The sequence below is a fragment of the Saccopteryx bilineata genome, chromosome 1 (genome assembly GCF_036850765.1).
Source record: "Saccopteryx bilineata isolate mSacBil1 chromosome 1, mSacBil1_pri_phased_curated, whole genome shotgun sequence".
NCBI classification, from domain to species: Eukaryota; Metazoa; Chordata; class Mammalia; order Chiroptera; family Emballonuridae; genus Saccopteryx; species Saccopteryx bilineata.
In genome coordinates, this window is record NC_089490.1 from 29,803,926 (window position 1) to 29,821,990 (window position 18,065).

The 18,065-nt window shown below is 43.1% G+C and overlaps 2 protein-coding genes across 10 annotated transcripts in view; both read right to left on the bottom strand.

Annotated features, from left to right (window-relative positions):
* CILK1 (ciliogenesis associated kinase 1) overlaps window positions 1-322 on the bottom strand; it is a 40,922-nt gene extending 40,600 nt beyond the window's left edge. Inside the window, exon 1 of the mRNA XM_066252603.1 lies at window positions 72-322. Within this exon, the coding sequence (XP_066108700.1) occupies window positions 72-172 (101 nt within the window). The 5' untranslated portion in view covers window positions 173-322. The remainder of the gene's footprint in view (window positions 1-71) is intronic.
* Window positions 202-18,045, bottom strand: LOC136319306 (uncharacterized). Of its 9 annotated transcripts, none has more exons than XM_066252641.1 (4): window positions 17,927-18,045; window positions 17,250-17,743; window positions 1,987-2,064; window positions 202-344 (listed from the first exon to the last, which is right to left on the bottom strand). In XM_066252641.1, the coding sequence occupies exons 3-4, from the start codon at window positions 2,012-2,014 to the stop codon at window positions 202-204; spliced, it is 171 nt and encodes a 56-aa protein (XP_066108738.1). In that variant the 5' UTR covers window positions 2,015-2,064; window positions 17,250-17,743; window positions 17,927-18,045. The 9 variants fall into 9 exon arrangements, with proteins under 9 accessions (XP_066108738.1, XP_066108722.1, XP_066108727.1 ...); XM_066252625.1 differs by lacking the exon at window positions 17,250-17,743 and adding an exon at window positions 9,174-9,255 and having other exon boundaries at window positions 17,927-18,005; XM_066252630.1 differs by lacking the exon at window positions 17,250-17,743 and having other exon boundaries at window positions 17,927-18,042.
* Window positions 18,046-18,065: the final 20 nt, after the last annotated feature.

The window sequence follows — 18,065 nt, forward strand, 5'->3', positions numbered from 1 at the left end:
GGGCAGAGTTAAAACAGTGCTGACAATGTACCGTTGAGGATGAATTCATGAGACTGGAAGATACAACTTACTTTTTAATAGCAATCAGTTCCCCAGACTCAACGCTTCTCCCCAGCAGGACGGAACCGTAGGTCCCATCCCCAAGCTGCTTGATTGTTGTGTATCTATTCATGGTGCGCCCGCTCAGGCCGGACGCTCATCTCAGGGCCGAGGTGGTTCGCTCCTGCGGTGGCAGCAGGCCTCTCCGGAGTGTAACCAGATTTTCCTATGGCAGCAACAGCACAAGGTATTCAACAGAACGTGACTATCTCCCAAATACATATTTTCAAAGATCAGTCTTCTTCCTGTAGAGAAAAATCAAGGAGAAGGATAAATGCTACTATATATTTTGAGTTTACCACCCCGCCCGGCCCACCTCCTGTTCTTATAAATAAAGTTTTATTGGAACACAGTCCTGCCCACTCACTTGCCTACTGTCTATGGCCGTTTTCACACTTTAATAGCAGAGTTGAGTAGCTGTGACAGAGACTGAATGAACTACAAATCCAAAATTCTTTCTTTTCTGACCCTTTACAGAAAAAGGTTTGTCAACCTCTGGTCTAAATAATGCTCTTTTACAATTTTTATTTACAATTTAAAAAATAAGACTAAAGATACCATTCTTGGCAAGTGAGTTTTTCACTGACTCAGAAATGAATCAGCTGCAATTCAGTGCTTTTGTTAACTGTGGGCAAACCCTGCACAATAACCACGGTCAATGAAAATTGCCAAGCTCATGCTAAATACGTTGTGTTCTGTAATCCAGCTACGGTTAACCGTGTAAACATGCTAGAGTCAAGAAATGCTCAAAGTTCTCCTCATAAAGAACTTACGGGTGCTCCATAATCCATCTGTGACTAGGCATCAAAAGTATTATTTTTACTACTAGCCATTCAGAAGCTAAACAAAGTGCTAGCGATTTAAAAAGATTATCTATATATATAGGCTATGCCCCTTTTAATGTCAGTCAGTTTTTCTTAATTAAAAAAGCTTTTTAAAGTTGTGTTTTTTAATAAGTCATTGATTTTTCATTTTTAAAAGTGAAAGTCACTTTGTCTATAATAAAGAAAATGTAGTGGTAACTCATATGATGGCAATGCCCTTACATAAACATTAATAAAATGTAAATATTTAGATAAGAACAATAAAGACATTTTAAATATATACATCATTAAACTAATCATCTGAAGAATCAAAAGATCAGAAAATAGTAATTAGAAGTACATGAAATTCTGCATCCAAATCCAAATCTAGTCTATGCAGCTCTTTCTTCAAGAATTTTTTCTGATTAATAAATGTAGGAGGAAAGAAAAAAAAAATAAGAAATTCACTCTTAGGTTTTGGCCAGTGGTTAAGTGGATAGAGCGTTGGCCCAGCATATGGAGTTCCTGGGTTCAATTCTTGGTCAGGGCACACAGAAGAAGCAACCATCTGCTTCCTTCCCTCTTCCCCTTCTCTCTCTCTTCCTTTCCCACAGCCAGTGGCTCAATTGGTTTAAGTGTAGCCCCACATGCTGAGGATAGCTTGGTTAGTCCAAGTGCGGAAGCCTCAGGTGCTAAAAATAGCTTAGTACTTCAGCATCAGCCCCAGACGGGGTTGCTGGGTAGATCCTGGTTGGGGTGCATGCAGGAGTCTGACTCACTACTCCTCTCCTCTCACCTAAAAATAAAATAAAATAAACAAAATAAAATAAATTCATTCTTAGGTAAACATCACAGTAAAATTTGTTATAGACAAGATTCTCTGTGGGATGCAAATATTAGTGGATAAAAAAATTTAGTGGATAAAGAAAAGCAGGATATCTGCATAGTTTCAAAGTATCTCCAAGATATTTATTAACTACAATAAAAATGATGGTAACTCTACAGGGAAAAATCCAGCAGAGACCTCCTTACTCAAGTGATCAAGTTCAACCTCACCATTAATAAGACATATGAAATCACCTACCCTGGACATGATGCTCTGAGAAGGGCATAACATCACAATGTCACAGCGGTATTCTTGTCAAAGATGCAGAACCTCCTTCTATCCACGAGAAAACATCAGACAAACCCAAAATAAGGGTTATTCTACAAAAGACTAACCAAAGGCAAGGACAGACTGAGGAAATGTTAGACTGGAGGCAATTAAGGAGACATGACAACTAAATGCAATGGGAGATCCTGGATAGGATCCTGGAACCAAAAAAGGACATTAGTGGTTTTAAAAGCTGGTGAAATCTAAATAAGGTCGGCAGTTTAGTTAATATCATTGTTCCAAAGCTAACTTTTTGATTTGATCATTGTTCTATGGTTAGAGATTTTACTATTAGGGGAACTGGGTGAAGAAGTTCTAGGAACTATCTGTCCTATTTTTGAAATTCTTCTAGAATTCTAAAATTAGTTCAAAATTTAAAATAAAATAAAAAATCCAGGCCCTGGCTGGTTCAGTCGGTTAAAAGCGTCATCTGGAAACAAGGTTGTGGGTTCCATCCCGGCCAGGGCACACACAGGAAGCAACCAATGAAAGCACAACTGAGTGGAACAATGAATGCTTCCCTTCCCCCTCCCCTCTCTCTCCTTCCCTCTCTGTCTCTAAAAAACTAATGAATTAAGCCCTGGCAGGATAGCTTGGTTGGCTGGAGTGTCATCCTGGAGCACAGACACTGGCAGTTCGATTCCCTGCTCAGGGCCCATACAGGAGCAGCTCCATGTTCCTGTCTCTCTCTTCCTGCCTCTCTCAGATCAATCAATCAATCATTTAATCAATCAAACAAACAAACGAACAATCCAGCCTATGTTCTTGCGAAGGCTGTGTGTGACCTTGAGAAACCGTAAGAAATGTAAAGGTCACGCCTGATTTCACCATACTCTACCATTTAGTAGGAAGAGACCAATCCCCCCAGCCCAAACCCATTCCCCCTCCCTCCAGAACCATTCGAAGACCCCTTGTTAGAGGGGCATTTTCCTGTCTTCTGGCTCCCTCGGGATCAGATTCCCACAGTTTTCCTTCAGCAGCTCTTTACAGACATACTCCATTGTGGATAAGTATTTACAAAGCGCCCCCTGTGTGACAGACCCCACCTTAAACTAACATCTGGGGATACAAAGACCCATCAAATCTGGTTCATTTTTTCAAAGCTCTTAAGAGTCTCACAGCTGGGCATAATGCTGATTGGGGGTGAGGGGTACAGTAGGTATTCATAAATATGCACTAAGATATTTCACTGTACACCTCGGATACAGGATGTGGGAGAGAACAGGGAGAAGGTCCCCTGGCCCCCAGCTGGGTCAATTACACCTGGGCTCAGGAGGGCAGTAAGCAAAGTCCTCATAAGAGACTTGAGTATTGAAAGAAAAAGAAAAGTAGGTGCTGTGTAAGAGAAGGGGGTCTAGCAGTCTAAGAGGCAGAGACTAAGGCCCAGGGGCTTGAAGCTGGGCCGGGGGGACAAGGTGAGGAGCTTGGAACTGGAAAGAGGTGACCCTAGAATTGTGAATGTGGAGGCCTCAGATACCATTTTGAAAAACCCAGCCTTTGACTACGTCGTGTACTAAAGGAGAGAAAAATACCTATAAGGGAGACATTATTGGGTCAGTGGAAACAATTGGAATATGGATGGTAGATTAGATAAAAGCATTAAAAGTATCTGTATTAAATTTACTGAAGTGAATGTCTGCTCTGTAGTTCTGTAAGAACATATTCTTTTCTTAGAGAATATACCCTGAAAAATGTATAAGTACCATGATGTATGCAGTTTATTCTCAAGCAGGGAGAACAAAAATTGCATGTGTGTGTGTGTGTGTGTGTGTGTGTGTGTGAGAGAGAGAGAGAGAAAGGAGAGTACACACAAGCACGCAAATGGGGTAAAATGTTAACAATAGGTAAATCTGGGTAAAAGTATAAGGATATTCTTTATATCATTCTTATAACTTTCCTGGATGTTTGAAATTATTCTAGATTAAAAATTGAAAAATTGCCTGACCAGGTGGTGGCGCAGTGGATAGAGCATCGGACTGGGATGCGGAAGGACCCAGGTTCGAGACCCTGAGATCGCCAGCTTGAGTGCGGGCTCATCTGGCATGAGCAAAGAGCTCACCAGCTTGGACCCAAGGTCGCTGGCTCCAGCAGGGGGTTACTTGGTCTGCTGAAGGCCCACGGTCAAGGCACATGTGAGAAAGCAATCAATGAACAACTAAGAAGTCGCAACGCGCAAAGAGAAACTGATGATTGATGCTTCTCATCTCTCTCCATTCCTGTCTGTCTGTCCCTGTCTATCTCTGCCTCTGTAAAAAAAAAAAAAAAAAAAAAAAAATTGAAAAATTTATCCTCAAAATGTAGAGAAATGGAATCTTTAAAAAACACACACATGTATCTTAACCATTTTATTTCTGCTTAAAATATACAACTGTAAATTTACTTAATAAAAACCTAGTCCTAAGTTGTTCTTAAGACAGGACTCTATCCTACACTGTGGCTCGTCCACTTCGTGACGAAGCAGGTCCGTTCGGGATTCAAGCCGTGTCTCCGCCTAACACAGAGCAACTCTGGGATCTGTGTTCGTTTTCCCTTCTTTTTCTTCTTTTTCCTTGATCTCCATCTGTTATTGCTAATCAATATGATTTCTGCGTCCTTCATAATTTCATTTTCCAAGTAATTAAAATTTCCAAAGCATTGCTAGTATATGTCATATTCTAAAAAAAAAAAAACCACTGAAACCTTGATTTGTTAAAAAATAAACAGCTATGTAACTAATAAATTACATGCTTCATTTTAAAAAAATGTGGACTTTGACCTGGAAACAATGGCAATTCAATTAAGGTTTTTTAACTAGAGAATAACATGATAAGATTTGCATCTTATAATATAATTAGTTAGAATATTTTTTTTAATGTCCAGTCAGAACTTGCCTATTGTAATTTAAGCTAATTTCTTTATGCTTATTTTTTTTGTGACTATAAAGAAAATATCTTACAAAAAATATGTATGCACATGAAATTAGTGACCAGATGTATGTATGTCCCTTGGCCTTTCCTTGCTTTAATCACACAACCTTCCCTCACAGGACCCGCTTTCCACCCCTTTACTTATCTTCGGAATTCATATCTGGAGCCTCATACATTTCTCCATCTCCTTGGTGAACTGTGGTGACCAAAACTTAATAATGATCTACATTCCAGTAGCACTGGGCTCTTCCCCACTTTATTTATTTTTTTGCAATGACATTATACTAATGAATCACCTCTATTAATTATTAATCATAGAAGCCTTTCTTTGATAATTAATGTCCCATTACCCCCCCTCATCCACTTATATTGTATAATTGGGATAACACTCCCCCTAGCTGATCGCTGAGAAAACTATGCGTGAAAGTACTAAGAACTTTATTGAGATCGAGACAAAGAGGGTCATTCATTCAACATACAGTCATCCGAACACTTCTTTCTAGTCATAGTTTTTCATATTATCATAGAACAAAATTCAGTTACTCTGGCAAAATCTGACTTTCACCATAGTATGGTACTAGTTTTTTAACCATGTTATTTCAAGCAATCGAATGTGATTGTACAATGAATCCGACTAGTGTCTCTTCAGAATGAAATGCGAAGCCTTATGCAAGGCCTTGGGGGCACATTATGGAGAAAACAAGGGTTCTTCCTTTAGATAACTCATAATTGACACGTATGTATGTGAACAATACAGACAGCGCTATGCAAAGATGGCAGAGAGAACCACCAAGTCTCAGGAGAATGGAGAGGTCTGACAACCCTTCGGAAAGGTGGGAGGACCGAGGTACTGAAGAATGAGCCAGGTTTCATTATACACAAAGGGGAAAGAAAGGACGTAGATGGAGGGACCCGTGTGCAAAGGGTGGGCGGGTCCAGGGCTTGATACATTCCCAAGAGGGCAGAAAACCAGTGGTTCATTATAATTACCCGGGGACCTTTAACAAATACTGAACTTTTAACTCACCTGTGTGTTAAGTCGGGGTGACCTAAATCTAATACAAAATAATATTGAATGTAAACTGTAATTAAAAAATAAAATGAATAAGAAAAGAGTTAGGTCAGGGTGGGAATGAGTCTCAGTAGTTTGAAAAGCTCTGCAGGTGATTCTCATGGGCACGGGCTGTGCAGGACAGGGTCCAGGTATCAAATCCACGGAGAACAGTGAGGAACGGACAGGAAACAGTCAGAACTGAGGGCGGGGCCCGGGAATGATGGGGTATGTACATTTGCCATGCAGGAGCCTGGTCTTTAACATGCAGAGGGTAGCTCTCTAGGGTTTTTAGGCAGGGAAATGACATGAGAAAAATCCCTTTGAAGACCAAACAGAAGGTAGAATAGAGAGACTAGTTAGGTGGATACTAAAATAGTCCAAATGAAATATGTCCAAGACCTGAACAAAGGCATTGGGCTGGATGAATCTTAGAAATAGGAGACACATAGAGAATGTATGTGTAGGTATTATTTGGACCGTGTGCAGTGACAATGGGTTCTGTTTCCTAATGTGCTGAATTTGAGGTTTATATAAAAGTGCTCAGTGGAGATGCTCAGTGGGCAGCAGCTACAAGTGCTTTGAAGGTCATTCTACTTTGTTTCCAAACCTAGTGCAGCACTGGAGTTCTTACTAGGGCATAGCGTTCGGGCAAGGCAAAGACATTCAAAAACTCCGGGGTCGCCCATCACACAGAATACAACATGACTATGTCCACTGGACTGTCACAGCATGTTTGCCATGGCTCCAGAACAAGGGACATGACAGTCTCAACATATGCCTGAATCACTATTCAACTTTGGATGACAAACATCAAGAGAGATATTAAAGAACATAATGAGGGATCTAAATGCTCAGGAAGAATAGCTGAAGAAACACAGGATGCAAGAAGTAAAGGAGACTGAGGAAGCCATGGTAATTGTTTCAAAGTGGTAGGGAAGAGAAGGATGAGTGATACTACGTGGTGATCCAGAGAACAGAACCGTGACCACTGTCCGAGTTTTCTATTCTCTACTCCAGTGAATTATTTCCTACCTTTAAAAATGATGTGGGTGGTGCAGTGGATAGTGTCGGCCCGGGGCACTGAGGACCTAGGTTCAAACCCTGAGGTTGGCGGCTTGAGTGTGGGTTCATTTGGCTTGGGCGCAAGCTCGGCAGCTTGAGCACAGGGTCTCTGGCTTGAGCATGGGATCACAGACATGACTTCATGGTGGCTGGCTCAGCTGGAGCCCCCCAGTCAGGGAACATATGAGAAAGCAATCAATGAACAACTGAGGTGCCACAACAAAGAAGTGATGCTTCTCATCTCACTCCCTTACTGTCTGTCTCTCTTTCAGTCTTGCTTAAAAACAAAACAAAAAACGAAGGTGTGGTATTATTCAAATTAGCATTCGACAAGAAGTATCATCCCACTCACAGTCACTTCTGAGTCTATCCCAGCAGGAAGTGGTTCAACACATCTGAGATCAGTGTTCAGTTGTTCATCATTTTTGTGGTGGCCTCAATATGATGACTCATGTCATGATCTGATAGTGAAGAATAAACACTTACTGCTGCTTCGGGTGGACGTCCAGTGTGATGGACAATGCCCTGGAGAAAAGGAGGACACTGGGAGAGGCCATTGCTGGTCTACCCAATGGCAATGCACTTCCTCTTGCTCAGTTTATAGAACCCTGATTTTATTCAGGACTCAATCTAAAGAGGGATGGCAGCCACCTACTACAGCCCTGGGGCATGAACTCTGATCAGTCTAAGCCAAGCAAAGCAATTCCACTTCTACTAAAAATTGTTTAGGAGAAAGGCCGTGGCTCTGACTTATGAGCTGGAAAGGAAAGTGAGCTGATGAGGGAAGAAAAAGGCTTTGGAGAAGCATCTACTCCCTGAAAGACAGCTGACAAAGAGGTTGCTCTGTGATTCTGTCTAAAACTTGATTGTACAAAACTGTGACATTTAGGGCTCAGGCAGCCTTCTGGTGACTATAAGAGGGGAAACATAAAAATGAAAATCTTTTCTGCCAAGGATAGACAAAAGCAAGGAAGAGAAAGAGAAAGATGGGTTGAGGGAGAAGAAGGGAGATGCTGAGTGGTTGGTGGTATCACTGGGCTGCTGCATGATCCCTGAGAATATCTGCTCTATATTTCTTGTTATATGACCTAATTAAAGGTCTTTGCGGCTGAAGCTGCTGTTAGATATTCTATTGAGTATATAGCTAAAAGCATTATTGATACAGTGGACTTAGGCTAACTTTACCTAAGAGACAAAATTCTATAGGGGAGGTGATAGAGATAGATCAATTAATCCATAGATCAATTACCTGTAGATTGTATAGTTTTGAAAGGTGAAAGAGATTAGCACAGCTGAAGACAAATGAGAAGTTACCCTCTATTAGCTTAAGTATGAATTTTTCATCCACCATTATCCGCTTCTACATTGTTAAAACATATGACTACAAATCTATTGTGGTGCAAAAAGGAAAAGTGTTGAACATGGCCCTGGGTACCACTCACGGTTGCCTGGACAACTAGCCAGCCAGAAAGGGAGCTCTTTTCCCTAGAGTTTATCAAATCCCAGGTTCTCTGGGCTCTTGAAGTTCCCCACAAGCTAGGTGGATGGCTAGTTACCAAACAACTACTATCTATAGCTGACACCTAAACTCAGAGCTCTTCTATAGCAGAGCAAGTGACCCCTTGCTCAAGCCAGCAATCACGGGGTCATGTCTATGATCCCGTGCTCAACCCAGCTACCCTGCACTCAAGCTGATGAGCCAGTGCTCAAGCTGGCGACCTCGGGGTTTTGAACCTGGGTCTTCTGCATCCCAATCCAACGATCTATCCCCGTGATGGTGAGCCTTTTTATAAAAACTGCCCACTTTTGCTGTGCTGGTCAACCTGGTCCCTCCTGTCCACTAGTGGGCAGTCCAGCTTTCATGGTGCCCTGCCCCCCAGCGGAGCAACCAAATGGTACTGTGGTTGGCCCATCATGAAAGTTGGAATGCCCACTAGTGGGTGGGAGGGACCAGGTTGACCAGCATTGCAGAAGTGGGCAGTTTTTATAAAAAGGTTCGCCATCACAGCTCTATCCACTGTGCCACCACCTGGTCAGGCAATATTGTTCTTTATTTAAAAGAGAAGAGCAATTCCTCACTGTTTCTCAGCACATACCTGGCCTCCTTGAGTCACATTTCCTCCTCTGCCACCCGCAGTATTGGAATTCACAGCTCCTGGTATCATCAGTCAACACTGCCTGAGGAGTGAGTGGAATGCAGTAGCCTATCCATGAACTTGGGAATTAAGTTAACATGTTCAGGGGCAGCTCTCTGACTCCAAGAATTAACATGGATAAATCACACACTATAACTAATCCACGTGTACTATCTTAATACACCAAATAAACCAAAAAGGTACTAGTAGTCATTTTAGTACTTACTATGTGTACCATACTATTACAGGGCTTTGCATATATTAATTCATTTAATCCTTACTACTGTACCATTTAGGTACTAGTATTATTACCAAGCCTATTTACAGATAAGGAAACTGGGACACATATTACTAGTCCAAGGTTATACAACTAATAAATGGTGGGACTGAGATAGGAACCCAGGCTGATTACACCAAACTCTAGGGAAAGGTTGCTAAAGATCCAAAGATCAGGAAAACTTTTGAGGATCTGAGAATAAGAGGAATTAGAGGAAGTGCTTTGCAGCTCAAAGTCCAAATATGGAAACCAGTGATGTGGCCATGCTCTCGTTGGCCTCATTCTGCAAACAAACATCAGTGAACCCAGTGGGGACTTCGCCAGCAGCGGAGGCCACGTGAATGCAGACAAAGGGGGGCCGGGTCCCAGTTTCCAGTCGGCACAGACCCCCTCTGACTCGCAGTTCTCTTGGTCCTCAGGTTTTCTCTCTGTGAAATTAGGGCACTGACTTGATACAGGTATGTAGCTTCTTGCTCAAATGCTTGGTGATTCTGTGACTTTGTCAGGAATCAAGGAGCATTTGTCTGAGAAAAAGAAATGGATCGCTGTTCCCACTTTTCCTGTAACATGTACAAAAGCCCGCAAGGAGAAGATTGTGCCCCAGAGGGACCCAGTATGCTATATGGCCTTTGTCATTCAGAGAAGGACAAGTAGCCCCTGTCTCAGCTGGGCCCCAAAGTTCAGAATCTACAACAATCACCTCTTCAAAGCTTTCTGCCTCAACCTACACAGACACAGCTCATGGCTTTCTAAGTGCCCTGTCCCCATCTCAAAGTCCCCACACCTTCTCCAAAGGTCAGCGACAGGCAGGCCTGCCCTCTGCCCGGCCACCTGCCACGCCTCCTGAGGACTGCTAGAATGGTCAAAATTTGAATTTTAGTCTTTTCTGTTTATTTTCTGTACCACCTTCAATACGTGTCTCAAAAACTCTCAGTGCTTCTATTTCATGTGCAAAGTGATGATAATCAAATTGTTTGACCTGACCACAAATGTTCAGAAGTTCTGAAATGGAAGAAGAATAAACACTATAGAAAAGGTAAGACAGGGAGACTGGGAGGCCACCACAATGCTGGACTTACTGAATCACAGAAAGGCCCCCTCAATGAGGTCAGATCAGTTCTTTCGCCTTGGGTACGACTATACTCAACAAACAAAAGAAATACTACTTTATTTCACTTTCAAAGAGTTCCAGCCAATCTTCAGAAGAAGTGGATGGTTTTCCTGGTCCTAATTCCCTCCCCTCAGCTGCAGTCCTCAGTGGAGGCGGAGAACATCTGCTCGGGTCCGGCCGCTAGAACAGGGTGCCCTGCTCACTCCCAGCCTGGACACTAGAGACTGGGCACAGGGATAGTGGTAGTCATTCTACCTGATAGTCACTGAGTAATTCCACAGTTAGGCCCTGGATGGTTAGCTCTGTGGGTTCCAGTGCTGGTCAACCTGGTCCCTACCTCCCACTAGTGGGCATTCCAGCTTTCATGCTGGGCGGTAGCGGAGCAACCAAAGTATAAATAAAAAGATAGATTTAACTATAGTAAGTTGTTTTATAAAGATTTATTTTACTAAACAGCGAAAATCTGACATAAAGTACTTGGTAAGTAATTATTATTATGATATATGCTTTAACTTGCTGTAACTCTGCTTTATAAATTTTATAAAGTAAAGTTACTTCCCTACTTTATAAATCACCATTACTGTGGAATTGGTGGGTGTTAGAAAATTTTACTACTAACAGAGATACAGAAGTGGGCGGTAGGTATAAAAAGGTTGACTACCCCTGGGTTAGACAGTCATCGGAAACACCAAGCTTGTGAGTTTGATCCCCGGTTAGGGCACATGTGGGAAGTAACTAACGAACAACGTGCAACTAAATGGAAAAACAAACAAATGCTTTTCCCTCCCTCCCTCCCTCCCTCCCTCCCTCCCTCCCTTCCTTCCTAAAATCAATCGCTAAAGAAGTTAAACTACAAAAAGTAAAGTAAAATAAAATAAATGCCACAATTACTCATTTGTTAAGATGGGAGACGGAAATTGCATGCAAACGCGCACTTCTGAGAGCCGGGGCTTGCGGGCGGCTGGCCCCGTCTGGGCCCTTCCGAGGAGGCTTCTCCCGGGGCCTGACTGAGTCACACTGGAGAGACTCCACCACTTACATCTGTCCCCACAGGTACAGCGGATTACGTGCAGAACCATTCAGGGGCTCCCCTCATGCCACTCCTAAGTTCCATCCGACCTGAACCGCACGCAGTTACTGCACGTTGCATGGCAGGCCCTCCTGTGTCACAACTTTACTGGGGTTAATACTGTCCATTTCTTTTTAAAAGGTATGAGAAATAGGACAGGTGTTCAGATTTTTCACTCTGGGAGCCCTATTCTCCTGCCTATGTACGTATACATTTTAGCAGAAATATTCTTTAAGTATTTCGCCTCTTGGACAAGTGCTTTCTTCTATATTGGGGACAGCAGGTACCAGGCCCAAAGAACCTTCTTTATGTGGACCATGCTCTCCTTTGCCCTTGCCCAGACAGTGCACTAAAGGTGCTTTCAGCTACAGCACTCCGGCCTGCCTTCGCCTCCCTCTCCATCCACCCCAGCTTCCGGGAGAAGAGCTCCCCAGGTACCAGGGTCCTTCATCCCCTGAGAAGGGTCCACAACCTCCCATCGCTTCTCCTGAAATACAAAAGGGTGCTTGCACCCCAAGCCTTAAAAAATGAGTCTTCAATGACTTACAGATTATTTCTAAACTGGTACCCACCATTCTATGAGGCTTCTGTAAACTGTGAAGAGCTGAAAAGGGAGCAAAATGCTAAGGAGCCAGAAGAAGACTGCCTTCCCCAGACTCGGACTCGTGTGTGACTGCGGAGGAGCCGGAGGAGCCCAGAGGATGGTCTCGCGCTCAATGAAGGCTGTCGCGCACAGCGACCGCCCTGGTCCCAGCAGCTTGCCTGACGGCCACCCCTTGTTGTAAGGCTGGGCAAGGCAGGGTGAGGTAAAGACAGGAGTAAATGAGAACATATCTACAGGGTGGGGCAGAAGAGGTTTACAGCTGTGTGTATGGGAAGCAATACAATGATTAATAAATGATAATACAGGAACAAACCCTGTGTTTCATGGACTGACCACTGCAAGATTACTTCTGCCCCACCCCGTATTCAAGCGCTATGCACCTATTACAGCACATTTCATTCAGGAGCTGATCTCACTTGACTGTAAGATGATTCAGTATCATGTATAACAACAAACAAATCAATGAAATGTATCAAGGAAATAAAGGCTTAATGTAAAATTAATGTAGAGCAGGGGTCAGCAAACATTTTCTGTGAAGGACCAGTAAATATATCTTGTCATGATTACTCAGCTCTGCCACTGTAACACAAAAGCAGTCCTAGACAATACAGAAATAAATGGGCATGGCTGGGTTCCAGGACACCTACTGTACAAAAGCAGGCAGCAGGCAGGCTACACCCGCGGGGCACAGTCTGTGCACCCCTGAAACAGGCAAACCTGCAGATAAGCGGAAACACTTCAGCCCTCTTTGTATAATCCTCACCGACCCAGAGGTTACAGAGTTACGTGTATGAACAGTGTTTATCCCTAGAATATAAGCAATTTGAGGGCAGCAATTTTATATTCACAACTGTATTCCCAGCACCTAGACAAAGACCGGGCATACAGTTGGCACAAGCAAGGGCTCACAATAAAGATTTGTTGAATGAATGAACTAATGAGTGAGTAACTTACGGGTTTGTCAATGGTCATTTTGCCCATAGGTGATTGTCCTGTATCACCAACTCCATTCCTACTGCCATCCCACCCGCCTCACAGCCTTCTTTGCAAAACTGGGCGACTATATGAGGACTAGGGCAGAAAAATTATAAATGCTTCCAAAATGTTTACACTCATTTAGGAAAACACGCTTTTTAACAGCTAAGATAACATGTAAGCATGTATATCTTTTTTCTCACTCTCTTTTGTCTGAGTTAAGTCAATCTTTAATAAACTCACTTTCAAAGACAGTATCCAAGACTACAAAACCATTCATTTATGTCTTTGGAAAGCTACACATTCATGAAGATAGTAACTTTCATGGTAGTGTCAAATACGAACTTTGATATTGTATCTTTTCGGTTTCTGAGCCATTATCTTTTATAGTGAGCGAGAGGGCAGTCACATGTTATCTAAACTTTATCACAGACCACACCACACCCCTAGAAAGGCAGAAAATGACTCCCATAGCTCTTCTCACAAAACTGTGGCTCTCAAGTTCTCGGCCGTCACTATACATTTATCAGGTAGCTACTAAGAGCCCCTAGTGTGGCAGAAAAGGCACCAAATGAAATGTGAGGCACTGCTATGGCCGTTCCATTTTAAAAAACCGAGTCAGCATGAGAAATTTTAAGTCTAGGAAAAGTTTAAAGTAAGATAATATAGAACCTAACGCTAATTAGTGCAGCTTGAAAGCTGAGTTCATATGGACCTAAGCTCAATGTGGACACAGAGTAACATCGAGGAAACTTCAGACTAGAGAATTGAATTTTTTTTTCTGGTAAGGGAACTTAAAGATCACTGAACACCTTCACTTTATAGATGTGTTCCTGAAACCCAACTAATAGGAACAGAATCTTTGTTATCTTCAGAGTAACATATTTTTTAATGTCTGAATATAAGAAATGTTTCAATAGTCTATAAAGATGTATCAAATGCTCCCCACTACTCCTTTTGTAAAAAGTATATAAATGTATTGCTAATTCTGAACCACATATAAAAAAAAGGTGGCAGATCTCCAAAGATGTGCTTTCTTCAAACTCTGAGACAACTTCACAAGTCAACTCCCACAGGATTTGATCCCAGGGGCACCCTTGAGTCTGACCACAAACACTCCTTCTATAAAGGTTTCGACTTTCAAAGCACAGTGCATCAGGCATTTATTCAATGAGCAAGGATGCTTCCATGTCCTTGGAAGGAAATCAGAAATGGAAGCTTTTCTCCTGGATTGAGCATCTTTCTAGGATCTGCAGAGTAGTAATATTTTCCCACCATCAGAAAGCACCTCAGCAGGCACAGAGAGTGAGTGGCAATGCCCATATCAACCTTCACACCATCTTGGGAGGAACTCACCCTGCTTCTTTAACTTCCTCTTTGGCTGCAACTAAAGACATCTGTTTTCTTCCTTTCACAACCCTTTCTTAGTATTTCAATGTAATGTGATCCAGAAAATTATTTGCTTCACTAAATTATTTTTATCAGGTAATTTCCTAGAACACGTGTGTTTTGATAAGAAAGTTAAAACTGTGTTTCAAAGGTAAACACAACCTTTGAAACACAACCAGGGCATGGTTATACTATCACCCCCAACCAATGTGTGTGTAAGTTACTCAGAGCACACCTCTGTTTGCACATTCCTTCAGCCAAGCAGGTCAACCCCAAACCCCAAGGTCCACAGATAGACGATTTATGACACTGTAGTCAGAAAGCCCTTCTCAGAACGTCACTTGTCAAACTGCTGCCGAGAGAATTGACAATTAAGTGAGACACTATTCACAGACTGACAGCTCAACATATACAGAAGTTCACTGCACCCAAAATTCTGCCAACAAAGCAGGAGACAAGTGGTCCTGCCACAAACACATACACTCACACACCCCACAAGCAGAAAAATAGAAGAGTGAGTGATGTAAAGCTCCAACTCAGCAAGATCCTGCAAAATGAAACGGAGGAGTTTGCCTCAAAAGAAGAATTAAAAAAAAAAAATTAAAAGGCAATAGTGTTCCTGGCAAGATTCAGATGGAAAAACAGCATCAGATCCCAGAAGCAGAGTTCTGGCCAGGAATAACCTCAGCGCAAGCCATTTTAAGTAAGGGCAGGATAACACGCACTAAGCTTCACTGCAGGACAGCTACCCGTGTGCTGGGCCTCCAGGCGGAGCCATGACTTGTGGGCTACTACAAGTCAATCAACAAACACCAACCAAATATTTGCAACACGTTCAGGCCTCTGCGAGTCAATGTCGGGGAATAAGTAGATTTTTGCCGGGCCTACACCAGGTCCTGTTTAGGCACCCAATAATCTTCACAACACAGTCAGTCAGGGTAAGCATTTCCCCTAATTTACACATGAGAGGACTAATGCTGAGGGCATCCCACAAGGCCATGTGAGTAATAAGTGGAGTCAGGCCCTGACCTCAATTCGGCCTGACTCCAAAGCCCACAATGCCACATTACCATGCATAAAAGATGGCTCCTGTCCTAAAGAGGCTTAAAATAGCCTAAACCAATTAGAGATCGATACAGCCAGCATAAGGAAGGGCTAACAAACAAGTATCTTAAGACGTAAAGGAGGAGAGCAATGAGTAGAGAAGATATTCTGAAAAAAAGGACTTAGGCTCCTTCTCAGAGGACGGGTAAGATTTGCACAGGAGAGTGGAAAGAAGGGAGGGAGTTTCTAGAGAGAGCCTGGCCCATTCGCAGGAGAGCAAGAAAACCAAACCCCACAGAGCACAAAGATGCATGCTAAACTGCAAACAAGATTTAAACAGGATGGGGGAGACCTGGTTGTGAAAGGCCTTGCAAAGTCAGATAAATTAGTTTAGAGAATGGAGAGGAAATGCCGGTGGCAAGGCAAGAGAGGCATGAGGAAGTGATAGTTTAAAAGTTTAAAGAGAGTGGACAGACAGGCTATGCTGAAGATTTCAGAAAGGGGAGCGGCTCAGTCATTCATTCATTCAGCAAACATTTCCTGAGGACTTACTAAGAGCCAGGCTTGGTAAACTAGCTAAGAGGCTGCTCCCGTCTGCAGGGGAGGAAGGTTGAGGATCTGGATTAAAATACAGAGGGAGGGATCTATAGACATCACGTTTCAAAGGTCTTAACTCATTGATATAAAAGGAGGAAGGAAAAGATAATTAAAGATAATTCTAAAGGTTCAATATTAATATGATTTCCACCTTTACTCAGAACCTCAAAAAGCAATGAGAATAAAACAAAAAATGGACTTTGATAATGCTGAATAGTCAACAAATAATCATCCATCCCCAAAGGCCTGTTCTTTATTCTGATAATCATTTACATCTAGTCTATAGGTAGGAAACTTCACTGAGGAAAACCATTTCTTTGTGACTAATTGCTGAGCTCTCTGGGCAAGGACGACAGACCTCTGTTTACTCAGACAGGCTCTATCAATACCTTCCAACACATCCTTCCATCATCTAAAACTAAACCAGTCTCATTTAGAAATGTAACTGCCCACTCCTGCTCAACCACCAGTTTTGACTTCAGAGCAGGAGAACAAAACAAAGTGGAGAAGGAGGGAAATAAAAAGTGGGCAGGGTCGCCGTGGAGGGCTGGACCTTAGGGAGAAGGCAGTGGTACAAGATTTTACATAAAAAATCCCAGCACATCTCTCACTGCTACACCCACTTCTCGTGTTTTACAAGTACTGGTCCTCAAACAGAGAGGAAGGCCTCGAAGACTCTGTACCAAATCGTAGCGCTTTGTTCAGAAACTATTTTAAATGTGCATATTTATGCATACATTAACTCCTAGCACAGTCAGCATACGGTTGAGACACAAAATCTTCATTATTTATATGTTGAGTATACCAATTTAAAGCTCGTTTTCATTTTATATCTGGCAATAGTACAATTCACTCTTGGGACACATCCCAAAAGCCCATTCATTGGAAAAATGTGATAAAACTGTAGCTATTAAACTTCTATTGCTATAAAGAGTGCTCCAGGACAAAATAAAAAACACAAGTGCCAATACCTTAGAGAAATCTAGCCCTGCATGCAAAATTCAAGGTGGGATTCTCAGCACAGTTGAGCTTCAGCAAAAGCAGATCTTGATTTAGTTGTAAGTGAAATGAATCCTCTTCCACAGAGTAATGCCTTTAACTACTTTCATATTTAAAAGTGAAAAGCCCTCATCGTTAGCGTCCAAGTCGAACTTCAAAGGTGTGCTACAAAAGAAACTCTTGCTCTGGGAAATCCTTCGACATCCCTCTCATCACGTGCACTCACATTAGTAAGAAAGAAATCAGAGCAGAAAGAAACCCAGTGAAAAATGGTTGCACATCAATGTGTGAGGGTTCTTGCTCAGATCCCTTGCGGGACAGCCAAAGGCCTAGTCAAGAAAATTCCTAGAGCAAGTCCTCCGCATCCTCCTAAAGGGGCTTCAAAGCAGGCCTGAATCTTTCCCCTCTTGAACACTCGACACCCATCAACATCTTCCAGACTCCGAGGAAACGGGAGTTTTCATGCCTAGAGGGAGAGAGAGAGAGACCCACACGACCGCGAAGAGAAACTACAGCCCATTCACCTCTCCCTCCCGCTCGGATCACTCCCGGGGCGACGGGACAGGGGGTCCTTCCGCAGCTCCAGCCCAGCATCACCCCGGCTGACAGGTCGCCCAGCAGTAGCCCCGAAATCCCTGACCCCACTTACTGGCGCGGCGAACACAGGCGGGGGCCCGCCCCTGCGGTGAGCGCGGCTCCTCGGCGAGCGGGGGCGCAGCGGCTCCTCGGCGAGCGGGGGCGCAGCGGCTCCTCGGCGAGCGGGGGGCGCAGCAGCCCGCCCGGGCACG

Bases quoted from the DNA above. Each gene is read 5' to 3' on its own strand.
- LOC136319306 (XM_066252618.1), bottom strand. From the start codon at position 1,470: ATGGTTGCTTCTTCTGTGTGCCCTGACCAAGAATTGAACCCAGGAACT. The intron at 345-1,370 runs GTGAATTTCTTA...TTTTCTCTACAG, and splicing joins CCACTGGCCAAAACCTAAGA to GAAGAAGACTGATCTTTGAA.